This window comes from Limanda limanda, chromosome 11 (genome assembly GCF_963576545.1).
Source record: "Limanda limanda chromosome 11, fLimLim1.1, whole genome shotgun sequence".
NCBI lineage: Eukaryota > Metazoa > Chordata > Actinopteri > Pleuronectiformes > Pleuronectidae > Limanda > Limanda limanda.
The window spans coordinates 11,373,150-11,392,945 of NC_083646.1; the positions used below are offsets into that span (position 1 = coordinate 11,373,150).

At 41.5% G+C, this 19,796-nt stretch overlaps 3 protein-coding genes across 4 annotated transcripts in view; 2 read left to right on the forward strand and 1 right to left on the reverse strand.

The window, feature by feature from the left end:
* The first annotated feature begins 4,823 nt into the window (after positions 1 to 4,823).
* rps9 (ribosomal protein S9) overlaps positions 4,824 to 19,796 on the forward strand; it is a 99,098-nt gene continuing 84,125 nt past the window's right edge. The window contains exon 1 of the mRNA XM_061081548.1: positions 4,824 to 4,833. The gene's annotated coding sequence lies outside the window, so the exon portion shown is untranslated. The remainder of the gene's footprint in view (positions 4,834 to 19,796) is intronic.
* On the reverse strand, positions 6,916 to 11,787 carry ube2s (ubiquitin-conjugating enzyme E2S). Its single transcript, XM_061081255.1, has 4 exons — positions 11,630 to 11,787; positions 10,633 to 10,780; positions 8,607 to 8,797; positions 6,916 to 8,514 (listed from the first exon to the last, which is right to left on the reverse strand). The coding sequence occupies exons 1-4, from the start codon at positions 11,630 to 11,632 to the stop codon at positions 8,152 to 8,154; spliced, it is 705 nt and encodes a 234-aa protein (XP_060937238.1). The 5' UTR covers positions 11,633 to 11,787; the 3' UTR covers positions 6,916 to 8,151.
* Positions 15,321 to 19,796, forward strand: josd2 (Josephin domain containing 2). 2 transcript variants are annotated; one of them, XM_061081549.1, is made up of 5 exons: positions 15,321 to 15,600; positions 15,818 to 15,946; positions 17,321 to 17,446; positions 17,906 to 18,100; positions 18,322 to 19,796. In XM_061081549.1, exons 2-5 carry the CDS (start codon positions 15,825 to 15,827, stop codon positions 18,431 to 18,433), a joined length of 555 nt encoding a protein of 184 aa, XP_060937532.1. In that variant the 5' UTR covers positions 15,321 to 15,600; positions 15,818 to 15,824; the 3' UTR covers positions 18,434 to 19,796. The 2 variants fall into 2 exon arrangements, with proteins under 2 accessions (XP_060937532.1, XP_060937533.1); XM_061081550.1 differs by lacking the exon at positions 15,321 to 15,600 and having other exon boundaries at positions 15,675 to 15,946.

The following is a 19,796-nucleotide window of genomic DNA, read 5'->3' on the forward strand; positions in this document are numbered from 1 at the left end:
TTTTACATGACTAAGAGATCTATTTTCTGTTGTTGAGTCAATGCAGTTACAACGCTGTATCCGCTTGTGCAGTTTAACCCACTAGAATGCCATGTGAAATATTCAGGAAGCATGCACACCCTTCTGAATATTGATTGCGTATCAGTCGTTTCATTCAGCGAGGTTCGACGGAGAAATGTGGAAAAAAAGGTGGTTTTGTTTTGGCGGAGTGATTATATTATGTAATAAGAGAAAAGGCCAGGAACAGTAAAAATGGAAACACTATCAAAATCAGTTTCGTAGGAACAGTTGAATTAAAACTGTTTTAATTTACTGCTAGAGAGGAACTGTGTAATGACTTCATCAGGAGCACCTCTCGAGTCTACAGCACTAAAATGGATGCAGCTCTGTAAAGACGACAAGCTGAAAACAAAAATCGTCATGCTTTTAGTCTGTAACGTCTTCTCCTGCACGTCCCACTGAGCAAAACTACATGTATCTGACGCACTGTGCTGAATGGAAATATATCTTGCGAGCACAAAGCCCTGTAGTATTCCCTAGCAAATATTTTTTAATCAAATATGGCAGTCCCATACATTCCTGTGCTGACTGTGGCACATGAACAATAGCCTATGGCCGGTGCTTTGTCAAATGTAAACAGTTATATCTATTTTGTTCACTCCTGGACGACTATTTCAGTCCGGCACTGCATACATTCAGAATTGGCACTTGTTTAAGATGTGAGAGATTATTTTCTGGAAAAATTACTGAAATCTACATCTCTTTTCATACATTTTTTGACATTGTAAACAATCGAATTGAAATAAAACCGCTGTCCATTAATGGTGCCTGGTTCCTCTGTAGCAGGGACTTATCTCCATGTTCGTCTCTACTGAGCACATCTATAGATACACTATGTACTTTATCTCGATCTTTTCTGTTGTCGGATTAATGTGCAGCCATACTCGCCTGGCACATACTGTTGCTGTGATTGGGACGGGGGTGATAATGAGCCAGGCTCAGCTTAAGTGCTAGAAGACTGTAACAACTGAAAATCAGGAGTAAGCATAAACCAAGGGAACGATTCCCGGCCTGTGAAGCACATTGCAAAACCAGGCAGATGTCGCTGGTTTTTAAACGCTCTGCATTCAGCTTTTAGGCACAAAATAACTCATTAGATATGAACTGAATGGCACAGCGCGTCTCCATGTGACATGTCTCTTTAAGCAAAAATTATTCTTGATTTGTCTCCGAGGTTCAAAGAATATCACTTTTGTTGAGAAATATGTAAATGTGTGAAGTGATTGTGTTGGAGGTGTTGGCAATAATAGACAGAGGCAGATCTGTCTCCCACAGAAATTATAATTATATGTAATTATCAAAAACGTCCCTATCTGTAGCAGAGGATGTAGGCACAGATGGGGGAGACAGAATGCTCAAATCACCGAGGGCTCCACTTGGTTCAGTTACATGCTCCTCTAACCTTCGGAGGAGAGTTCAGCAGAGGAAAAACGAGAGACTCGAAAGCAGCAGTTCTCCTACTGACTAATGTTCCGAGAGGAGAACCTGTCTTCTTGTCGACTCGAAACGTTCTGCTTGATCTCCAGAAACAAGCCTGGTACGTGTTGTCCGAGTGTCCAACTGCAACACAAACGAGAGACGTGATTAGAAAGAATCTCTTCCACCTCTTCTCCTCACTTATTGACACCTGTTCATATGTGCACACGACACTGTCATTTTGTATTAATTGCATTATGTGCGTTTGTGCATTGTGGGTGTGTTAGTGTGTGTGTGTGTGTTGGCTGCAGGAGGAACACGCTCCTGAAAAGCCAGCGATGGAGAAAAAGGGAGAGAGAAAGGGAGCAGAGGGATAAATGCAGGGTAGGGATTTAAATGAGCAAAGAGATTGTGGCGAGCGGGGAAGAGCCAGAGGTATAGATGCAGAGACGACCGTGAGTGGGAGGGCGGTGAGTGGGTGGCACAGAATCAAGTACATTTCTCCCAGCACTTACCAATACAACATAGCACATCACACAAACAGCACCGCCAAACAGATCTGCAAATACAGTGCGTGCCACACACAAAAAGAGTGCTAATCAGGGGCTGCTGTTAGAACACTTAGAGAGGGAGAATATGAAACTGTACAAAAGCTTTGTTTGTTGGTGTGTGTGTGTGTGTTTGTGCGTGTGTGTGCGTGTGTGTGTGAGGGACTATAGTAGACATTCTGTAAACCTCCTTGTAGTCAGCCTCTGCCTCCCCTTTTATTCCTCTTGCTCCCTCCTTCTCCTCTTTCTCCCTCGTTCTGCCTTTCTCTCATTCTCAGATTCTGTGCGTGGGTTGAGGCAGCTAACTCTCTCAGAATAGCACTGCAGCTCTGTCTGTGTGTGTGTGTGTGTGTGTGAGTGAAAGCGGCAGTGAAAGAGAAGGGAGGCAGAATCCAATCTACACCCATTAACCAGAACCGGATTCTCAAATTCACATCTGCCTTGTCTCTTGCTCGGTGAGATGACACTGACGGCTACACGCTGTCATCTTCCAGCCATGCTCAACTTCCATCTTTTTTCTTCTTTTTTTTTTTTTTGCTCTGACTCACTTCACTACATGAGGATTTTCTGGTCAAATACCCAGGCCATCGTAAACCCCCCCCCCAATAAATGTGCAGTTTCAATGCAAATTCATCTGAGAAACAGTCATTCAGATTATTGCATTCCCGTCATTCTGCAGCCAAGAGCCCCAAAAGTCTAATTTCACATCTTTGCAGCAACACAACAAACAAAGGCAGCAAAATGTTCTTGTAACTATCCCTGAGTGTGTTAGCGAGAGAGAGAAAGAGATATAGAGAGAGAGAGAGAGAGAGAGAGAGAGAGAGAGAGAGAGAGAGAGAGAGAGAGAGAGAGAGAGAAAGAGAGAGAGAGAGAGAGAGAGAGAGCTGTGAAGATGCATTCCTGAGTTACATGGCCACTGGAGGGAGGACAAAACCATTTCCAACACATTTCCTGGCATTGTGCTAGAGCAATTGTGCTTGTGTGTGTGCATGTGTGTGTGTGTGCGTGTGTGTGTGTGTGCGTGTGCGTGTGCGCGTGTGTGTGCGTGATGTGAGCAGTGCACGAAGCAAAGCGGGGCTGCGTTAGTTTGGCTGCAGCATCTGTGCAGACGGCTGAGCATGCGACCACTTCAACAGGTGTTTGTTATAGAAATGAAACAAAATGGCTCCTTTTTTTAAATGATGTGAATCGATGGGGGAAATAAAAGGTGAATAGAAATGACTGACACACAGAATGGGGGGGGGGGGGGGGGCAGCATCTGTCAAATAAACGCTGCGCAGTGACTTTGCATCAGCCCGGAGATGTTGCGCATCGGCTCCTCACGCCACTGCACAATCCCCTCTCCACTTCATAAGTTGCAATGAACAAGCATGCGGGTTATGGACAAGACGTGCTCGTTTCAGAGAGTGCGTGGGTGTATCCGTGCCGGTGTGTGTGTGTGTGTGTGTGTAGTCCGGCTGGATGCGTCTCCGTGCGCGTATCTGTTATCTTAATATCAATTTGTTCCCTAATGTCGCAGTGTGCTGGCATTTGTCGATCAAAGTGATGAAAAACATGTCTGCCACTGCATTTGTTAGTGTGTGTGTGTGTGTGTGTGTGTGTGTGTGTGTGTGTGTGTGTGTGTGTGTGTGTGTGTGTGTGTGTGTGTGTGTGTGTCTGTGTGTGCGTGCGTGCGTGCGTGTGTGGATGTTTCTGTGGCGCAGCTTTCATCCAAATGTTTTGTTTGACATCCTCCTGGCCCCGTTTAAAACAGAAGCCAAACTGTGGATTTCTACCGCATGCAAAAAAAACACACAGAGAAAGAAAATAAAAGCCGTGTGTCTGATATTCAGTGATGGATGCTGCGTTAAGAGAAGGTGCATTAAATGTCGTGTCTTACCTGTGCGTTGCTGTGGGGGTCTGATGCTGGAGAGCAGCGCTGGGAGAGCCTGCGCACTGGTTCCCTGTCAGATGGCAGATGCCTGTTATTGTGGTGCGGACAGATCAGGACAGCTTGAACTGTTGCCGGAGCTGACGCCTGCTTTGAATGCTTCTTCTTTTTGAAAAGAAAAGGAAAAAAAAACAGCTGTGCCGCAGATCTCAATCGTTCTTCATCTGTTTCCATCCGGTTTCTGATAATCCATGGTTAATATAAATAAAAGGCGAGCAGGAAAGAAAGAGAGAGAGAGAGAGATGATGAGAGAGTCAGTGCCCGTTGAGATGTTCTGAGGTTTGGTCTGATGCATGTGACAAAAGCAATTCAATGGGAAAATCCCGTCAAGTTACCGCCCGTGTCCTGGAGAAGACGCAGCAGCAGCAGCGGTACAGATGTTCGAAATCTTAAAAGTGAAAAAAAAAGAAACGTCGCTCAAGCTTCAACTTTCTCCTTTTCTCTACTACTACTGACCACGGCTGCTTCCCTCCATCACTTCCTTTACGCCGCCTGCAACTGCGCCTGGACCTCACCGGGGTCCGTCAGCCGAGGAGCGCTGTGATTGGTCGCTCGCTCTGGTGCTGATGAGAGTCTCCAGCTCCGCGATGCTGCTGCCGCTGATGATGATCATTAGGCCCATTCAACTGGTGGCGTTCATCTTTATTCTCTCATTAGGTGAATAGCCCCGGTGGAGTTGGATTGGATTATACAGGCTCTGGTACAAGAAGACAAAAATTGCTCAACGATTTGCCTATTGTTCTTTATGGAGAGTAAAAAACAGGGATGAGACGGAAGTAAAGAAAACATAAAAACTTGCAATTGTATTATATATTAGTAAATTGAAGACCTCAGAGATACACACAAACACACACACACACACACACAAACTGAGCGAGAGTGGAAAAAAAGGAGCGACACCGAGAGACACGGTTGCCACAGCAACTGTGTCATTATGTTGGTGGCAATTATGAAAGCGATGAAAACGGAGAAGAGAAGCGGATTGGCGCAAACGCTTCGACACTGGAGCGTGAACGAAACTGTCAATTAGAGACGGGCCAACATTGGCAATTCCAAAATCTCTTTAAGTTTGGGGACTGGCTGAGCCACGAAATCGAGAGGTAAAATGTGAGATTTAGTTTGGCTTCAGTCCATCGTCACACAAAGTAACTGCCCCCTCACCATCCTCAGCATATGAATGAAACCAGGTTTGGGATTCTCTGTAAATTGTAACTCTAAGCATTCTGTTTACATGAGGAGAAATCTGTGAGACATTAGGATGAATCACAATAATCCCAATTAGCTGTGTGACACAGGAAAGCACGGCATATGTTTCCTGAAGGCCTTCATCTGACGCACACGCTGCATCAACTGGGGTGTTTTTGAGGCTGTAATGGCAACCTGGATGAACCAGCACTGTGAGAGAGGCCTGTGACATCAGCTTTTCTGAGGATGAGCGTGTGCTGACGACCACCTGAGCAGAGCCACGGTTCAGAGCCAAACAGAAGCCTCCCTGAAAATGGGTTCATCAAATGAGCCATCATCAGTACGGAAAGGACTTAGGACGATAGAGAGGCGGTGGACTAGTGGCAGAAACTTGGACTATGGGCAGAAAAGGTCTCTGGTTCGTCTCCTCGGAGAAACAACAAAAAGACGAACCTGGATTGATCTGTCCAAAAATCCAAGAGGATTCTCCCTACCCTGTCTAGTGCCCCTGAGCAAGGCACCCTTCTTCCCCTAACATCTGCTCCCCGGGCGCCGTACATGGCTGCCAACTTCTCTGTGTGTCCTGCACCAGATGGGTTAAAAGCAGAGGTTAAATTTCCCTACAATTGCATGAGTGTGCTTGTGCATGTCTGTGCATGTGTTTGGGACAAATAAATGTATCTTAATCACGCAGAGCTTCAGCAGATACCTGGAGCTGCGTGAAATCCCCCACTGCTTCAACTGCTCCACCACCATCCCCCACTCCCCAGGAAAACACTCCAACGCAGAACTGCATGACGACAGACCTGTTGCCCTGACGTCTGTGGCCATGAAGTCCTTGAGACGTCTGATGATGGCCGACTCGACCAAACAGGCTGATATTAAAATGATTATTGGTGCTCCACTGGCTACCCACCAGGACTCGTTCTCTCCGAGAGCCAGGAAACCTATCACAGTTTCCTCACACCTTGCAAACTTTATTAGCTCCTTCCCTCCAGTTGGCACTACACAGCACTTTACACTCTAACAAGACACAGGAGCAGTTTCTCTCCACGTCTAGAGCTGACCGGAATCATCCGTTAATACATTCCTGCTCTCGTATCTTCAGAATTGTTGCACCCTCTAGATATACACCACCATTTCATAACTATTGGTGGTGCTCATTATTGCTGCATATTGCTTGTACACCGTCTGCTTGAGTCACTAACAGCTGGAACCAAATTCCTTGTGTAGACATACTTACCCAATATATCTGATGGCAACATTGGACCAAAGATTAATTTAATAAACATCGCAAGGGAAAATTTGTCTTTCCATTAATAGGGGAATTCAATGCCACTGAAAGGAGGCAGGAGTTTCCACAGAGAATAGGTATAAAGGGTTCTGTGGAACCCCGGGAGTCTAAGACAGGCCTGATAATTACCTGCATGGCGAGCTGCTATTTCTACACAGGTGGGTGGGCCGCAGCCAGTCTGCAGCAGAGGTCAGCGGAGCCCTTCATTAGAAGCTCTGATGACGCTCCAGTGGGTGCACTTTCACTCACTGGTTTGCTGGGGTGGATGCAATTACTGGTTTGCTCATAATGGTTATTCCATCACTGCAGAACAGGAGACCACTATAAACAAAATGAAGTGCAATTGTACGTCACCAGGCACTAAGCGCTTCACCCCATCTGATCTCAGGCTTTATACCAAAACACTCTCACCTCATTATCGAGCATTGTCTACATAAGCAAAGCAAAAATAATTGAGTAAACGAGTCATTTTTATTTCACTTCTCATATTTCAATGTTTTATTTATTTAAATAATTTAAAATGGACACAAAATATCCCGCCGACAGTCTGCACATTAACAGGAGTTTCAGAGGCACATTCTCCATCCACTTCAAGACAGCGCTTCAGTGAGTTTCCTTGGGAAATGTAGGCCCCGCATGCATTTAGATCAGAGAGAAAACCTGCCCGAGAAACCCTGCCGGTGCAACGGGTGGGGAGACAGTTCCTATCAAACGTGGAAGTTCTGCTACTGATGTATTCTCTGGTACCCACACGGCTGGTAGGAGAGCTGGGTATGTAAGAGCACATATTGCTTGGTAGGGGAAGCAGGGGGGGCGGCTCAAGTCACATCACTGTGTTAATACAGAGAATAGACGATTATCTTTATTTTAGGTTTAATAAGAGTTGTTTGTCAACCTACCCTGTTCCCGTACAGCCACTGGTCTATGTCTTCACACACAACCACAAGACAGCTGAATATGGATCATGTCAATTATAAACAGCTTTTGAAAATATTGGACAGTTAAACAGAGAAATTAAAAAAAAATTAAAGGGCATTGAGACTCCATAGCTTTACTTCATTCAGTTCAGTTATGAAAAATTCATTTTTAAAAACACCAGACAATTTTGTGTGACATTAACAATTATGTCTCTCCCAATTCTGACTTCTTACATTATTGTTAAAACATCTTCTACCATCCCTTCCTTTTGAGCTCAGTTTGAAAACCTGATTTAAATTGTAAGTAGCATCGTGGCTTAGACTCAACAGTGGGCCTGGCTGAGCAGTACACAGTACCATCACAGCAGCGTTTATCAGGAAACACTTTTAAAAAAGAGATTCTATCAAGTCTGAGGCAACATTAGCTTTGTTTCATTAATGGCCAGACATTAGAGGCCATGTTTTACAAAGTGAAAATAATTACCTGTGTCATTCACTCATAAAACGGCCAAGAAAAGAAACAAATGACAGCATGAAATCCTGAAAAGTCTATAGGAACAAGTATTTCTCATAATGTCTTCAAGTATGGAAAGAATTAACCAACCTCAATATAATGCCAACAGGACAAAGTCGTGGCAAAACCAGGTGTAAGGTATGAGTACAAAGGGGAAAGATTGGACTGGTGGTAGAAAGAGTCAGAAAAAAGGAGAATCAAAACATCATTAGCACACTTCATATTTATATTTACACACTCTCGCAAACGCACGCACACTCACACACACTGAGAATCTGGCTGAGGTATTAAAGTCGCCTCAATGCACGCTTTTTATCTGCTTTCTTTTTCCCTGCTACATTATTACTACTACTACTGTTATTGCTGGTGGTGGTACTGGCTCCGTTAGCTCCATTACCCAGCGTTGCAGGCACGGCTGCTGCACTGGGTCCCGCTCTCTTTGTGGGGTCACCTGCGTGCTTCTTTGGCTGTGGGCCATCATTGGGGTCCGGAGGAGTCCCAGATGTCCCGCCAGGCCCGCTCATGGCGTGGATTTCTGTAAGCAGACGAGCGCGGGACTCGTATTCTGCATAGTCCTCGAACAGCAAACGCCCGGCCTCTTCGTTCAGAGCCGATTCAGGGTTTGGATGGATGAGAAGACACTTGATCGTCTGTTGGGAAACAAAAAGAGAAGATAAGAAATTGAAAATCGGAGGGAATAATGTTGATACTCATAACAATAAAGAGTGATTATTCATCTTACAAGTAAGACGTGTCGGAGGCCAAGTTCTGCCTTCCAGTCCCTTTTCAACACGTTGACACAGATCTCTCCCTTGTGACCGACATTGGGATGAAAAATCTTGGTCAGGAAATACCCCTTGGGGGGAACCGCAGGGAAGTCCTTCCCAAGGACCAGACGCATTCGGAAAATGCCACCAGCAAATGGAGTTCCCTCTGTCAAAGCATAAAGAATTCATCAAATGAGCAATATGTCAAGACCGTGCCAAACTTGCTCCATAAAAAGAAACAGGGCCACAAAGCTGCAATCGAGTTGACTCGCACAAAAGGAAAACATTAAATCCAAGTCAGGCGTGGATCATTTAGTTGAAACTTCTCGACTTTATTAGAATCCATTTCAGTTCTGATGGAAACGTACACTCTAATAAAAAATGTGACCTTATGAAATGTACTCCACTGCCACTTGAAAATAATGAATACATTACCTGCAATAGCTTATAAGTGTATTGTCCTGGGACGGAGGAAAGCAATATGAGGAGTTCATAAAATGTGGACAATTGTCAGGCTCTTCAAGGCCTGCTTAACAATAACAAGGTCTGAAACAATGAGCTCATAGGCCCCGTACACACCTGCTATTAACATCTGCCCTGAGAGATACGATCACAAGGGACCAGCGTTAAGTACGGGTGTTCACACCTGGTATTAAAATGCGTCCTGGAATGCGTCTCCTGTGACCACATCTCACTTCTCCGCTCTACATGCAAATGAACACTTACTTGTGTTAAGACCAAACAATGTTGTTATGTCTGATTGTGTCGTTTGTCTCGGGCAGCTGCTTTTAAGGATTTTTTGAACATCCTGACACATTACATCAGTACAGCACCATTAGGAGAACAGTGCCTGTCTAATTCCACACATACTCTGTTCTGTGAGCAATACCCAAGGTGAGGTTATAGAAAAAGGGCCAACTAGCAGCACATTGTAGAGTCTACTCTCATGGACTTTCACATCTAATTCAGATGCCCCAGACAGACAGGCACTCACTTCATCTCTTTTGCGTATTACACCATTGGCAAGACGTAAGCTCACACCATGATTTAGGAATGCATACTTTAGGCTTAAGGTTCCAATAGGATACAAACACCTTGGATGTGCTGTTAGCTGGCACAAGGAGAGGGAGATATATTGGGATGCTGTGTGAAACATCTTCAGACTTGGAGGTGACAATTGCTCATGTTACTCTGATGGCATTTGAATATTGTTCCAAACTAAAAGACTGATTACTTACTCCATGTTCCGCAAAAGACTTTGTATCACATCTCTATCATTGGGGGTGTTCTACTCAACAAAGTAAACTTAAGTGTTCTTGTTGAGGCTGTACATGCTCCTTCTCATTTTTTCTTGTAAATTTTATACATTTTTAATTAAAGTCAAATTTAAATATGAATACAGGTGTGTGTGGAAAGGTTGCACATTAAAAAATCTGTGCTTCTCTGATGCGTTTAGACAGACACAGGGTGTCAGTAGTTTATTCTACTCGTTTCTGATACTTGAAGGTCCGGGCATCAGATGACAAAAGTCCTGCATCGGTTTATGAGTAGGCTATAATTAAATATGTATGTATACAGAAAGTGACAGTGACTTTAGAGTGTAAAATAAAAGTCGGATAGAACCATTTCAATGTCTGGTCATTGGCACATTAAAGAATTCCCTGGCATTTATGGAAAACTATAAACTACTGGGCAACAGCCAACTTTATCTGAAATCTCAAAACCTGTATTTGTCTGAGTCATTCACTGCTGCACACAATTCGTCTTTAATTTCCACATGATTGTTTGCACTGGCTTATGCAATGGGACGCTACGGTGTGGCAAATTTCTATCTTAAAGCAGATGAGCGGTAACATGCGCTGGCTGACGACAAGAAAACAGTACCAGTAATGGAAAGATCAGAGTAGGCAATTACCAATGTCCTCCACAATGTTTTTTCTATATATGTAGTTTCAGTAAGCATTACCCAACACAGAAAACCCATCACTGTGTAATCCTCACCTGGTCCTTCTATGGCTGTGTGCAGTTCAGTGATATCTTCATCACTCGGATAGATCTTTATACCCTCGGGGGGGTCCGCAGCTAAGGCTGAAACCTCTTTGTAAACCAAGCGAAGAATATGAGGCGGCAAATTCTCCATATTGGAGTTCTGGAGAGAAACAAACACGAATCAGGTTAAGAACATATACAAACATAGGGCTTCAACAAAGGGAAAAACTATAAGCCAGGGCCTATGTTTAAATAATAAACGTTTCACTTATAAAATGGAAGTTATAGGCGGCTAAAATGTTGGGTTTAGTTTCCTTCAGATAGGCAACTTGTTTGGCACCTGCAATTTGACTTGTGCAATAATGCCACATCCAACTTGAGATAACATTGAAAACAGGTATTAGCTTGAATTATTATGATAAATTATGTTGAGACTAACACAAAGCAGTGTGATCCATTTTAATAATATCCACGATTACCTAACAGTGTACGTTTTATTAAATAATGAAACAAGAATGAATGATCAATCTTATTGTCCGTGTAACAAGAGAATAGACCCTGATCGCTTTAATGTGGGATGCAAAGTTTTAGCTTTGAGGTTGTGACACCAGATGTGTATCGTCACTTAGGTTTTAACATAACATGATTAACGTGATTATCTGATATCTCTAGGTTCCCATTAATCCACTGTTTTACTGGAGCATCGGTGAAGATGTTACAAGCGTCCAGAGGGAACTTTACCTTAGCATTAGCAATGCTAGCCTTGCCCCGACCAGATAGAGTTAAAGCTACCCTGTGGGTTCTAAATAGGTGACATCGTCTTTATTGAATTTAATTGATTGGATAAATTCATCAATCGCAGATAATGATTCCCAACAACGGCCACAGACTCCAGTGAATAGACAGGACCCCAATTTAAAAGCTCGACGGATGGCGACGGCTAAACAGCGGATCAAGCTAGCGGCTACTCTGGTTAGCCGTTAGCATTGAGCTCGGCTAGGTGTCTTACCATCTTTAAAAAGGACTTCTGTGGAGTGGGGGGTCTCCTGGCTGGCGAGAGGTCCGAGGCGTCTTTTCCGTTAAAGCTTGAAAGTAAAATAATATATTTGATGTCAACTTAGTCTCACTGGCTGCTGCTCTTTTCTTTTTTCCCGTTGACACAGGAACAAAAATACGATCCTCGGTTTAACCTACCAGCGCTGACCAATGGGCTTCTTCCTGATGGCGGACGCTGCAGAGCTTCAGCCAATCACCATGCAGTGTTGTCCGTGCGTCACAAACAAAGGCTCCGTCCGCCACACGGTGTCGAGAACGAGACGGATACTGGTCAGCTATTGGTCTGTTTGAAAAACTCAGCTCCAGACCCCGCCCCCAGCAGTACTTAAACAATTGAAAGTAAAGTTGAAAGTACTACGTCTATGTTGCTTTTGTAAGAGTATGTAAATAAATAAATACTTTTACTATTTGTAGTAGTTTCAACAGAAAGTAACTTTAGGCCCATTTGTGTCATCTGCACATCACAATATGTCCTTTACATTTATGTACAAATGGTTGTTCTACTTGCTCTTACGATCATCCTGTGTCACTGCACTTTACTTAATAAACATTTCTATACAAACCGCGACACTTAAAGGTGGATATAATGAACATACTTTTAAAAAATGATTTGTATTCTCTTGTCTACCTCATTCAGACCTGCCTGCTGCTGTAACAACTCAATTTCCCTGGTGATTGAATCAATGAAGTTGTAACTTATCTTCTCTTATCTTAAGTACTATCAGAAAATATAACTTAGGTGTCAGACAAACGAACACAATGCAGTAAAGCGGTACTGCAGAGTGTGTGTTATTATGTTATATTATTGAATTAATACTATTCATGCATTCATTTCTTAGCTGCAATTTATTGTTGTGGCTGCCAGTTTAGACAGAGCTATAGCAGTAAAATGCTATTGAACCATACAACATAATAGGATTTTTTTCTGTAGTTTAATATATTTGACATAATTTGATATTAGAATCAGAATCAGGTTTATTGCCAAGTAGGTTTACACATACAAATAATTTGCTGTGGTGTGTTTGTGCATGCATAAATATATATAAATATACATATATAAGCACCAGGGAAGGGACTGAGCAAAAAGTTGTAAATAACACTTGAGAATGGATTGTGCAAAGTATAGTAATTCACAGGAAGTTAGTGACAGAGTGTGAATAGATAGACAGACAGATGCATGGATGGATGGATGGATGGATGGATGGATGGATGGATGGATGGATGGATGGATGGATGGATGGATGGATGGATGGATGGATGGATGGATGGATGGATGGATGATAGATAGATAGATAGATAGATAGATAGATAGATAGATAGATAGATAGATAGATAGATAGATAGATAGATAGATAGATAGATAGATAGATAGATAGATAGATAGATAGATAGATAGATAGATAGATAGATAGATAGATAGATAGATAGATAGATGGACAGATGCATTGATGGACAGATAGATAGATAGATAGATAGATAGATAGATAGATAGATAGATAGATAGATAGATAGATAGATAGATAGATAGATAGATAGATAGATAGATAGATAGATAGATAGATAGATAGATAGATAGATAGATAGATAGATAGATAGATAGATAGATAGATAGATAGATAGATAGATAGATAGATAGATAGATAGATAGATAGATAGATAGATTCAAATCTACGATCATTCTGGAAGTGACAGTTTCTGCTGCTGTTGAAACTACATTGTGTTGTACAGAGAGGTGGACAGATGCATGGATAGATAGATGGACAGATGCATGGATGGACAGATAGATAGATAGATAGATAGATAGATAGATAGATAGATAGATAGATAGATAGATAGATAGATAGATAGATAGATAGATAGATAGATAGATAGATAGATAGATAGATAGATAGATAGATAGATAGATAGATAGATTGATAGATAGATGGACAGATGCATTGATGGACAGATAGATAGATAGATAGATAGATAGATAGATAGATAGATAGATAGATAGATAGATAGATAGATAGATAGATAGATAGATAGATAGATAGATAGATAGATAGATAGATAGATAGATAGATAGATAGATTCAAATCTACGATCATTCTGGAAGTGACAGTTTCTGCTGCTGTTGAAACTACATTGTGTTGTACAGAGAGGTGGACAGATGCATGGATAGATAGATGGACAGATGCATGGATGGACAGATAGATAGATAGATAGATAGATAGATAGATAGATAGATAGATAGATAGATAGATAGATAGATAGATAGATAGATAGATAGATAGATAGATAGATAGATAGATAGATAGATAGATAGATAGATAGATAGATAGATAGATAGATAGATACATAGATTGATAGATAGATGGACAGATGCATTGATGGACAGATAGATAGATAGATAGATAGATAGATAGATAGATAGATAGATAGATAGATAGATAGATAGATAGATAGATAGATAGATAGATAGATAGATAGATAGATAGATAGATAGATAGATAGATAGATAGATAGATAGATAGATAGATAGATTCAAATCTACGATCATTCTGGAAGTGACAGTTTCTGCTGCTGTTGAAACTACATTGTGTTGTACAGAGAGGTGGGTTTCATATTTGGACAACTCCCATTGATTTGAGTTGGGAGGACGAATTAGAAACACGTGCAATCAAGTGCATTTAATGTAGTTTCAACAGCACCAGAAACTGTCATAGATAGATAGATAGATAGATAGATAGATAGATAGATAGATAGATAGATAGATAGATAGATAGATAGATAGATAGATAGATAGATAGATAGATAGATAGATAGATAGATAGATAGATAGATAGATAGATAGATTCAAATCTACGATCATTCTGGAAGTGACAGTTTCTGCTGCTGTTGAAACTACATTGTGTTGTACAGAGAGGTGGACAGATGCATGGATAGATAGATGGACAGATGCATGGATGGACAGATAGATAGATAGATAGATAGATAGATAGATAGATAGATAGATAGATAGATAGATAGATAGATAGATAGATAGATAGATAGATAGATAGATAGATAGATAGATAGATAGATAGATAGATAGATAGATAGATAGATACATAGATTGATAGATAGATGGACAGATGCATTGATGGACAGATAGATAGATAGATAGATAGATAGATAGATAGATAGATAGATAGATAGATAGATAGATAGATAGATAGATAGATAGATAGATAGATAGATAGATAGATAGATAGATAGATAGATTCAAATCTACGATCATTCTGGAAGTGACAGTTTCTGCTGCTGTTGAAACTACATTGTGTTGTACAGAGAGGTGGGTTTCATATTTGGACAACTCCCATTGATTTGAGTTGGGAGGACGAATTAGAAACACGTGCAATCAAGTGCATTTAATGTAGTTTCAACAGCACCAGAAACTGTCATAGATAGATAGATAGATAGATAGATAGATAGATAGATAGATAGATAGATAGATAGATAGATAGATAGATAGATAGATAGATAGATAGATAGATAGATAGATAGATAGATAGATAGATAGATCATCATCATCATCACCATCATTGCCAACAATCAGGCTGAACACTAGGTGGCGCACTAACATAACGCCTGTAGTTATGAGCAGGGACAGAGCCTGGTGGGTTGAGAGCGTTAAGTTCGCTGATCCTAAACAAAGAGGAAACTTACCTTCAAGATTTACTTCTACTATTGATTTGTATATATTAATGATTTTTACAGTTAAAGGTTGAGGTGAAGCGTGTCTCTGGTCCTGCTCTGTGTGTACCGTAAATGGGCGTGGCTGCCGCACAACAACAACACAACAACAACAACCAGACCACCACCACGGCTCTGCTTCCGGTTGTTCTGGATGTAACTGTCAGTGTCCAGCATCTTTCTAACGAGAATCCGCTTCATCAGCAGGTCAGTGACCTCATGTCGCCGCTGGGACTAACAACAGTGGCTTCCTGGTGAACTGTCAGCAGCCACATATGAAGTCCACACGTTAGCCTCCTTTAGCCGCTAGCTGGAGACCTGTGGGTTAGCTGAGTGGCTAGCTGCTGCGTTAGCTAACCATCTGTCACCCGGTGTGTACACTTCGCTAACGCTGCTTTTCTCCCTTGTCTCTGTGTGTGTTTAGCGTTAGCATGAGTGAAGGAGACGTGTTCCATGAGAAGCAACGACTGGAGCTGTGCGCCATCCATGCGCTGAACAACGTGCTCCAGGAGCGGGTGTTCACCAAGGAGACAGCCGACGACATCTGCAAACGGTAGGGAAGCAGCTGCTCGACGGGTCGGTGTGTGGGACCAGCACACACCACCTCCACACACTGTTGTCCCGTTTCATTTCATACATATTTACCTTTTTTCAAACCGTAGGTAACATATTCAAATCTTAAATGATCAAATGCAGAATCATGTGGTGTCACAAGCAGTAACTGTGAAGATTCAATCAGTTGCTGCATAAAAGGTAAAACAATAAATACAAAATATTATTACGTCTTTTTTAAACAACTTTAGTAAAGGATATAATCTGTTTTTTGTCTGTTTATTAAGAACAGCTCACTGGAACTAAAGCAGTTAATTCCAATAGTCCTGAAACAATTCCTCCCTTAGTGAGGTCTTTGTTGAAACCATGAAAAAGATGTGTCGATTCAAATCTACGATCATTCTGGAGGTGACCGTTTCTGGTGCTGTTGAAACTACATTAAATGCACTTGATAAGCACATGTTTCTATTTTGTCCTCCGAACTCAAATCAATGGGAGTTCTCCAAATATGAAACCCACCTCTCTGTACAACACAATGTAGTTTCAACAGCAGCAGAAACTGTCACCTCCAGAATGATCGTAGATTTGAATCGACACATCTTTTATATAGTTTCAATAAAGACCTCACTAAGGGAGGAATTGTTTCAGGACTGTTGGATTAAACTGCTTTAGTTCAAGTGAGATTATAATTAATAAACAGACAAAACACAGTTTATATCCTTCACTAAAGTAATTTAATAAAGACATAATAATAATTTATTTACATATTGTTCCCCATGGAAACATGATTGTTTTACCTTTTATGCAGCAACTGATTGAATCTTCACAGTTGCTGTTTGTGACACCACATGATTCTGCATTTGATCATTCAAGGAAGACTAGAGTTTATAAAAAAAATAGATTTGAATATGTTACCTACGGTTTGATAATTAAGCTAAAAGGTTTGCCATTGTTAGGGAGTTTATCTACTAAATGAATTGACTGTGGGACAAGGTGATTCATGATCTGGACTCATGACCTTGGCTAAAGACAAGGCGAGTTTATTTGTAAAGCACATTAAACAGCATGCAATCCAATGTGCCTCCATGAAAAAGATTTTCCTGTGGGAACGCATGTGACTCCAGGAACTCAAAGAATCTTCTGTTTAAAACAGTCTTTTTTGGATGGAGCATGTCCTGAAAAAGAATTTCATGAAATCGAAATTACAATGGATGACAGTTGACAGAACCCAAAGATATTCTCACAGGAGAGAGAGGACAGAGTGTGGTCATGATTCCCAGCAGCCCTTGCAGGAAGAGTCCTTCCCTCAAATGGACACAAAACACTCTGTGGGTTTTGAGTTTAAAGTGTTTGGTCTGTTGCTCTCTCTTCGCAGGCTGGCTCCACAGTGTGTGGTGAACCCTCATAGGTCCGTGTTGGGCACAGGGAACTATGACGTCAACGTCATAATGGCAGCACTACAGAGCAGGGAGCTGGCTGCAGTGTGGTGGGACAAACGCAGGTGAGGGAGACACTGAGCCCTGGGATTAGATAATCTTTATTTTCAGGAACTACAGGCCTGCTACTGCTGTAACATGGGGCAGTCCAACTCAGATCACACACCCAGAGCACTTACAACATAACTCATATGTCTGAGCTTGTTTTTCATGATTGTTGATTTGTTTGTTGACCTTTGTGTCTTAATCAAAGGACAGTCCTTTTGGATTCACAGATAGATGAAGAGATACTTATTTCCATATGCTAATTCTTTAATTCCGTATTTACTGTTATACTGGAAAATCATTAAGTGCAACCCAAGGGCATATTGCATTGCATTGAATCTGTGTTCGAGGTTGAGGTAATGAACAGTTCATCATTAAATATCTCCTGGAATGCAAAGAATATAATCAACAGGTAGCTAAAATATCTAAAAGTGGAAGTTTTGTTTAATTCACTCTTTCTCTGTTACTTTTGAATGCAGGACGGTACAGAGCCTTTGCGTGGCGAAGGTCCAGGGCTTTATTCTTAACGTTCCATCACGAGTCTCGCTTGGGATCGTTTCCCTCCCGCTCCGACGGCGGCACTGGCTTGCGGTTCGGCAAGTAAACGGGCAATACTACAACCTCGACTCCAAACTGAAGAGTCCCATGTGTATTGGTGGAGAAGCAGAGCTACGGTAAGAATGTGAATTTACATCTGTGTGTGTGCGTGCTTCTGCTCTGAATTAGATTAAAACTTGGCGTTTGCTGCTTGAACCCTGACTCTGTCTCGGTGAGTGAGTCATCCCATATGAGTGGTCACATGAGGCTTACCTCACTGTTTGTGTCTGGATGCTGCTCTCTGGTAATCTGTGTCCACGCTCTGTTAACCGTCTCCCTCCTGTCGTCCTTGTTCCAGCTCATTTGTCAGTGAACAGCTTTCTCAGGATGTGGCAGAGATGCTCCTGGTCGTCCAGCGGGACGTGGAGGACGACGGTTCATGGCTGAACCCTGACAATCCCAATAAGTGATGCCTTGGCCCCGGACACACCTTTTACATTTTAGCATGGAAGAAAAACTCCTCTGGAAAAATGACTGACTGTTTTTTTTTTTCTTTTAAACGAACACCTCATTTCAAAAACCTCTTCAGGGAATGCACTAAAATACATTTAAGTATCTGCAAATATACACACAGAGGGAGTTCCAAAGAGAAGCAGAGACGGGCGTTTGCTCCTGAAATGAAGAACTGTTTTGATTGTAACAACTTTTGAAAAAAGACGTGTACTTGCACTCTCCTGCTCTTGGTACGTTTGTTTGAGAAGGTGCATCTAAGCTAACATGTCTGCAAGTTTGAAGCCAATGAGGGCGTTTGATGATACTTGACTTGAGACATACTGTGTAACTGAACTTTCACTGTTTTTGTGGTAGAAAAATTGCAGACAGTGTTTGTGCATGATAATCTACATTCGCAGTAAAGATAACTGGACTTTGTTCATTATGTAAAAAGATTTGAATTTGCCAAGTAGGACATCACTGGACTGTTATTATCCAGATGCCAATAGTAGATCATTATGTACAAGATTGTAAAATTGATCAGTTATCTCTTAGCACCTGGGTGCACCCTCTCTTCCCACGACCTTCGTTGTAGACTTTCTATGCACTACAGAGTTAGATTAGTTAGCACCGTTTGTCTTTGTGTGTGTTCATACAGGCACATGTTGTGTGAAGGTGTCAGCTGCTGAGACGTTGAAGGACTATACCAGTGTCTTAGCATGTTTTCAACAACTTACTACAAATCAGTCACAACTTCAGACTTTGCTCAGAACTTGTGTTCCCTTACTAGTTAATTATTTAATTTCTTACATTGTGGTGCAAGCTTTGTTGCTGTAGTGTGATAACGAGTCCTCACAGTAATGAAGCTTTGACAAAAATGTAAGAAAACATGATGGCTGGCAACTCAGGGCTGGGCAAGACATAAATATTCATATCAGTCAATTTGATAAATGTCATATTGTTATTTCTTTTTAATTTTTAAAGATAGATTTTTGCTCCTGAGTAAAGGTTGTGTTTTTAAACTCTTCTTTGATAGCAGAGAATGACAAATACTTCATAAACCGAAGCTTTTAACCAGTGGTTGTTAGTAAAATCACTTTTAAAAATATTAAATCCACCTGATTAGTTGTAAGTTGTTGAGTTAAACCTGTAAGCGCACTGGTGCTGTGACTGTATGTAACCTTAATGTTTGTACCTCGTATCTCTTGTTGATCTATGCATATCCAAAAGAAAAGGAGCACGTCTCCGGTTCTCACTAGTGACTAACTCGCACCTCAGAAGCTCAGAGGTTCATTATATTGAAGCTTATTTATATTAAACTTTGACCTCCTCTTTTCAGTA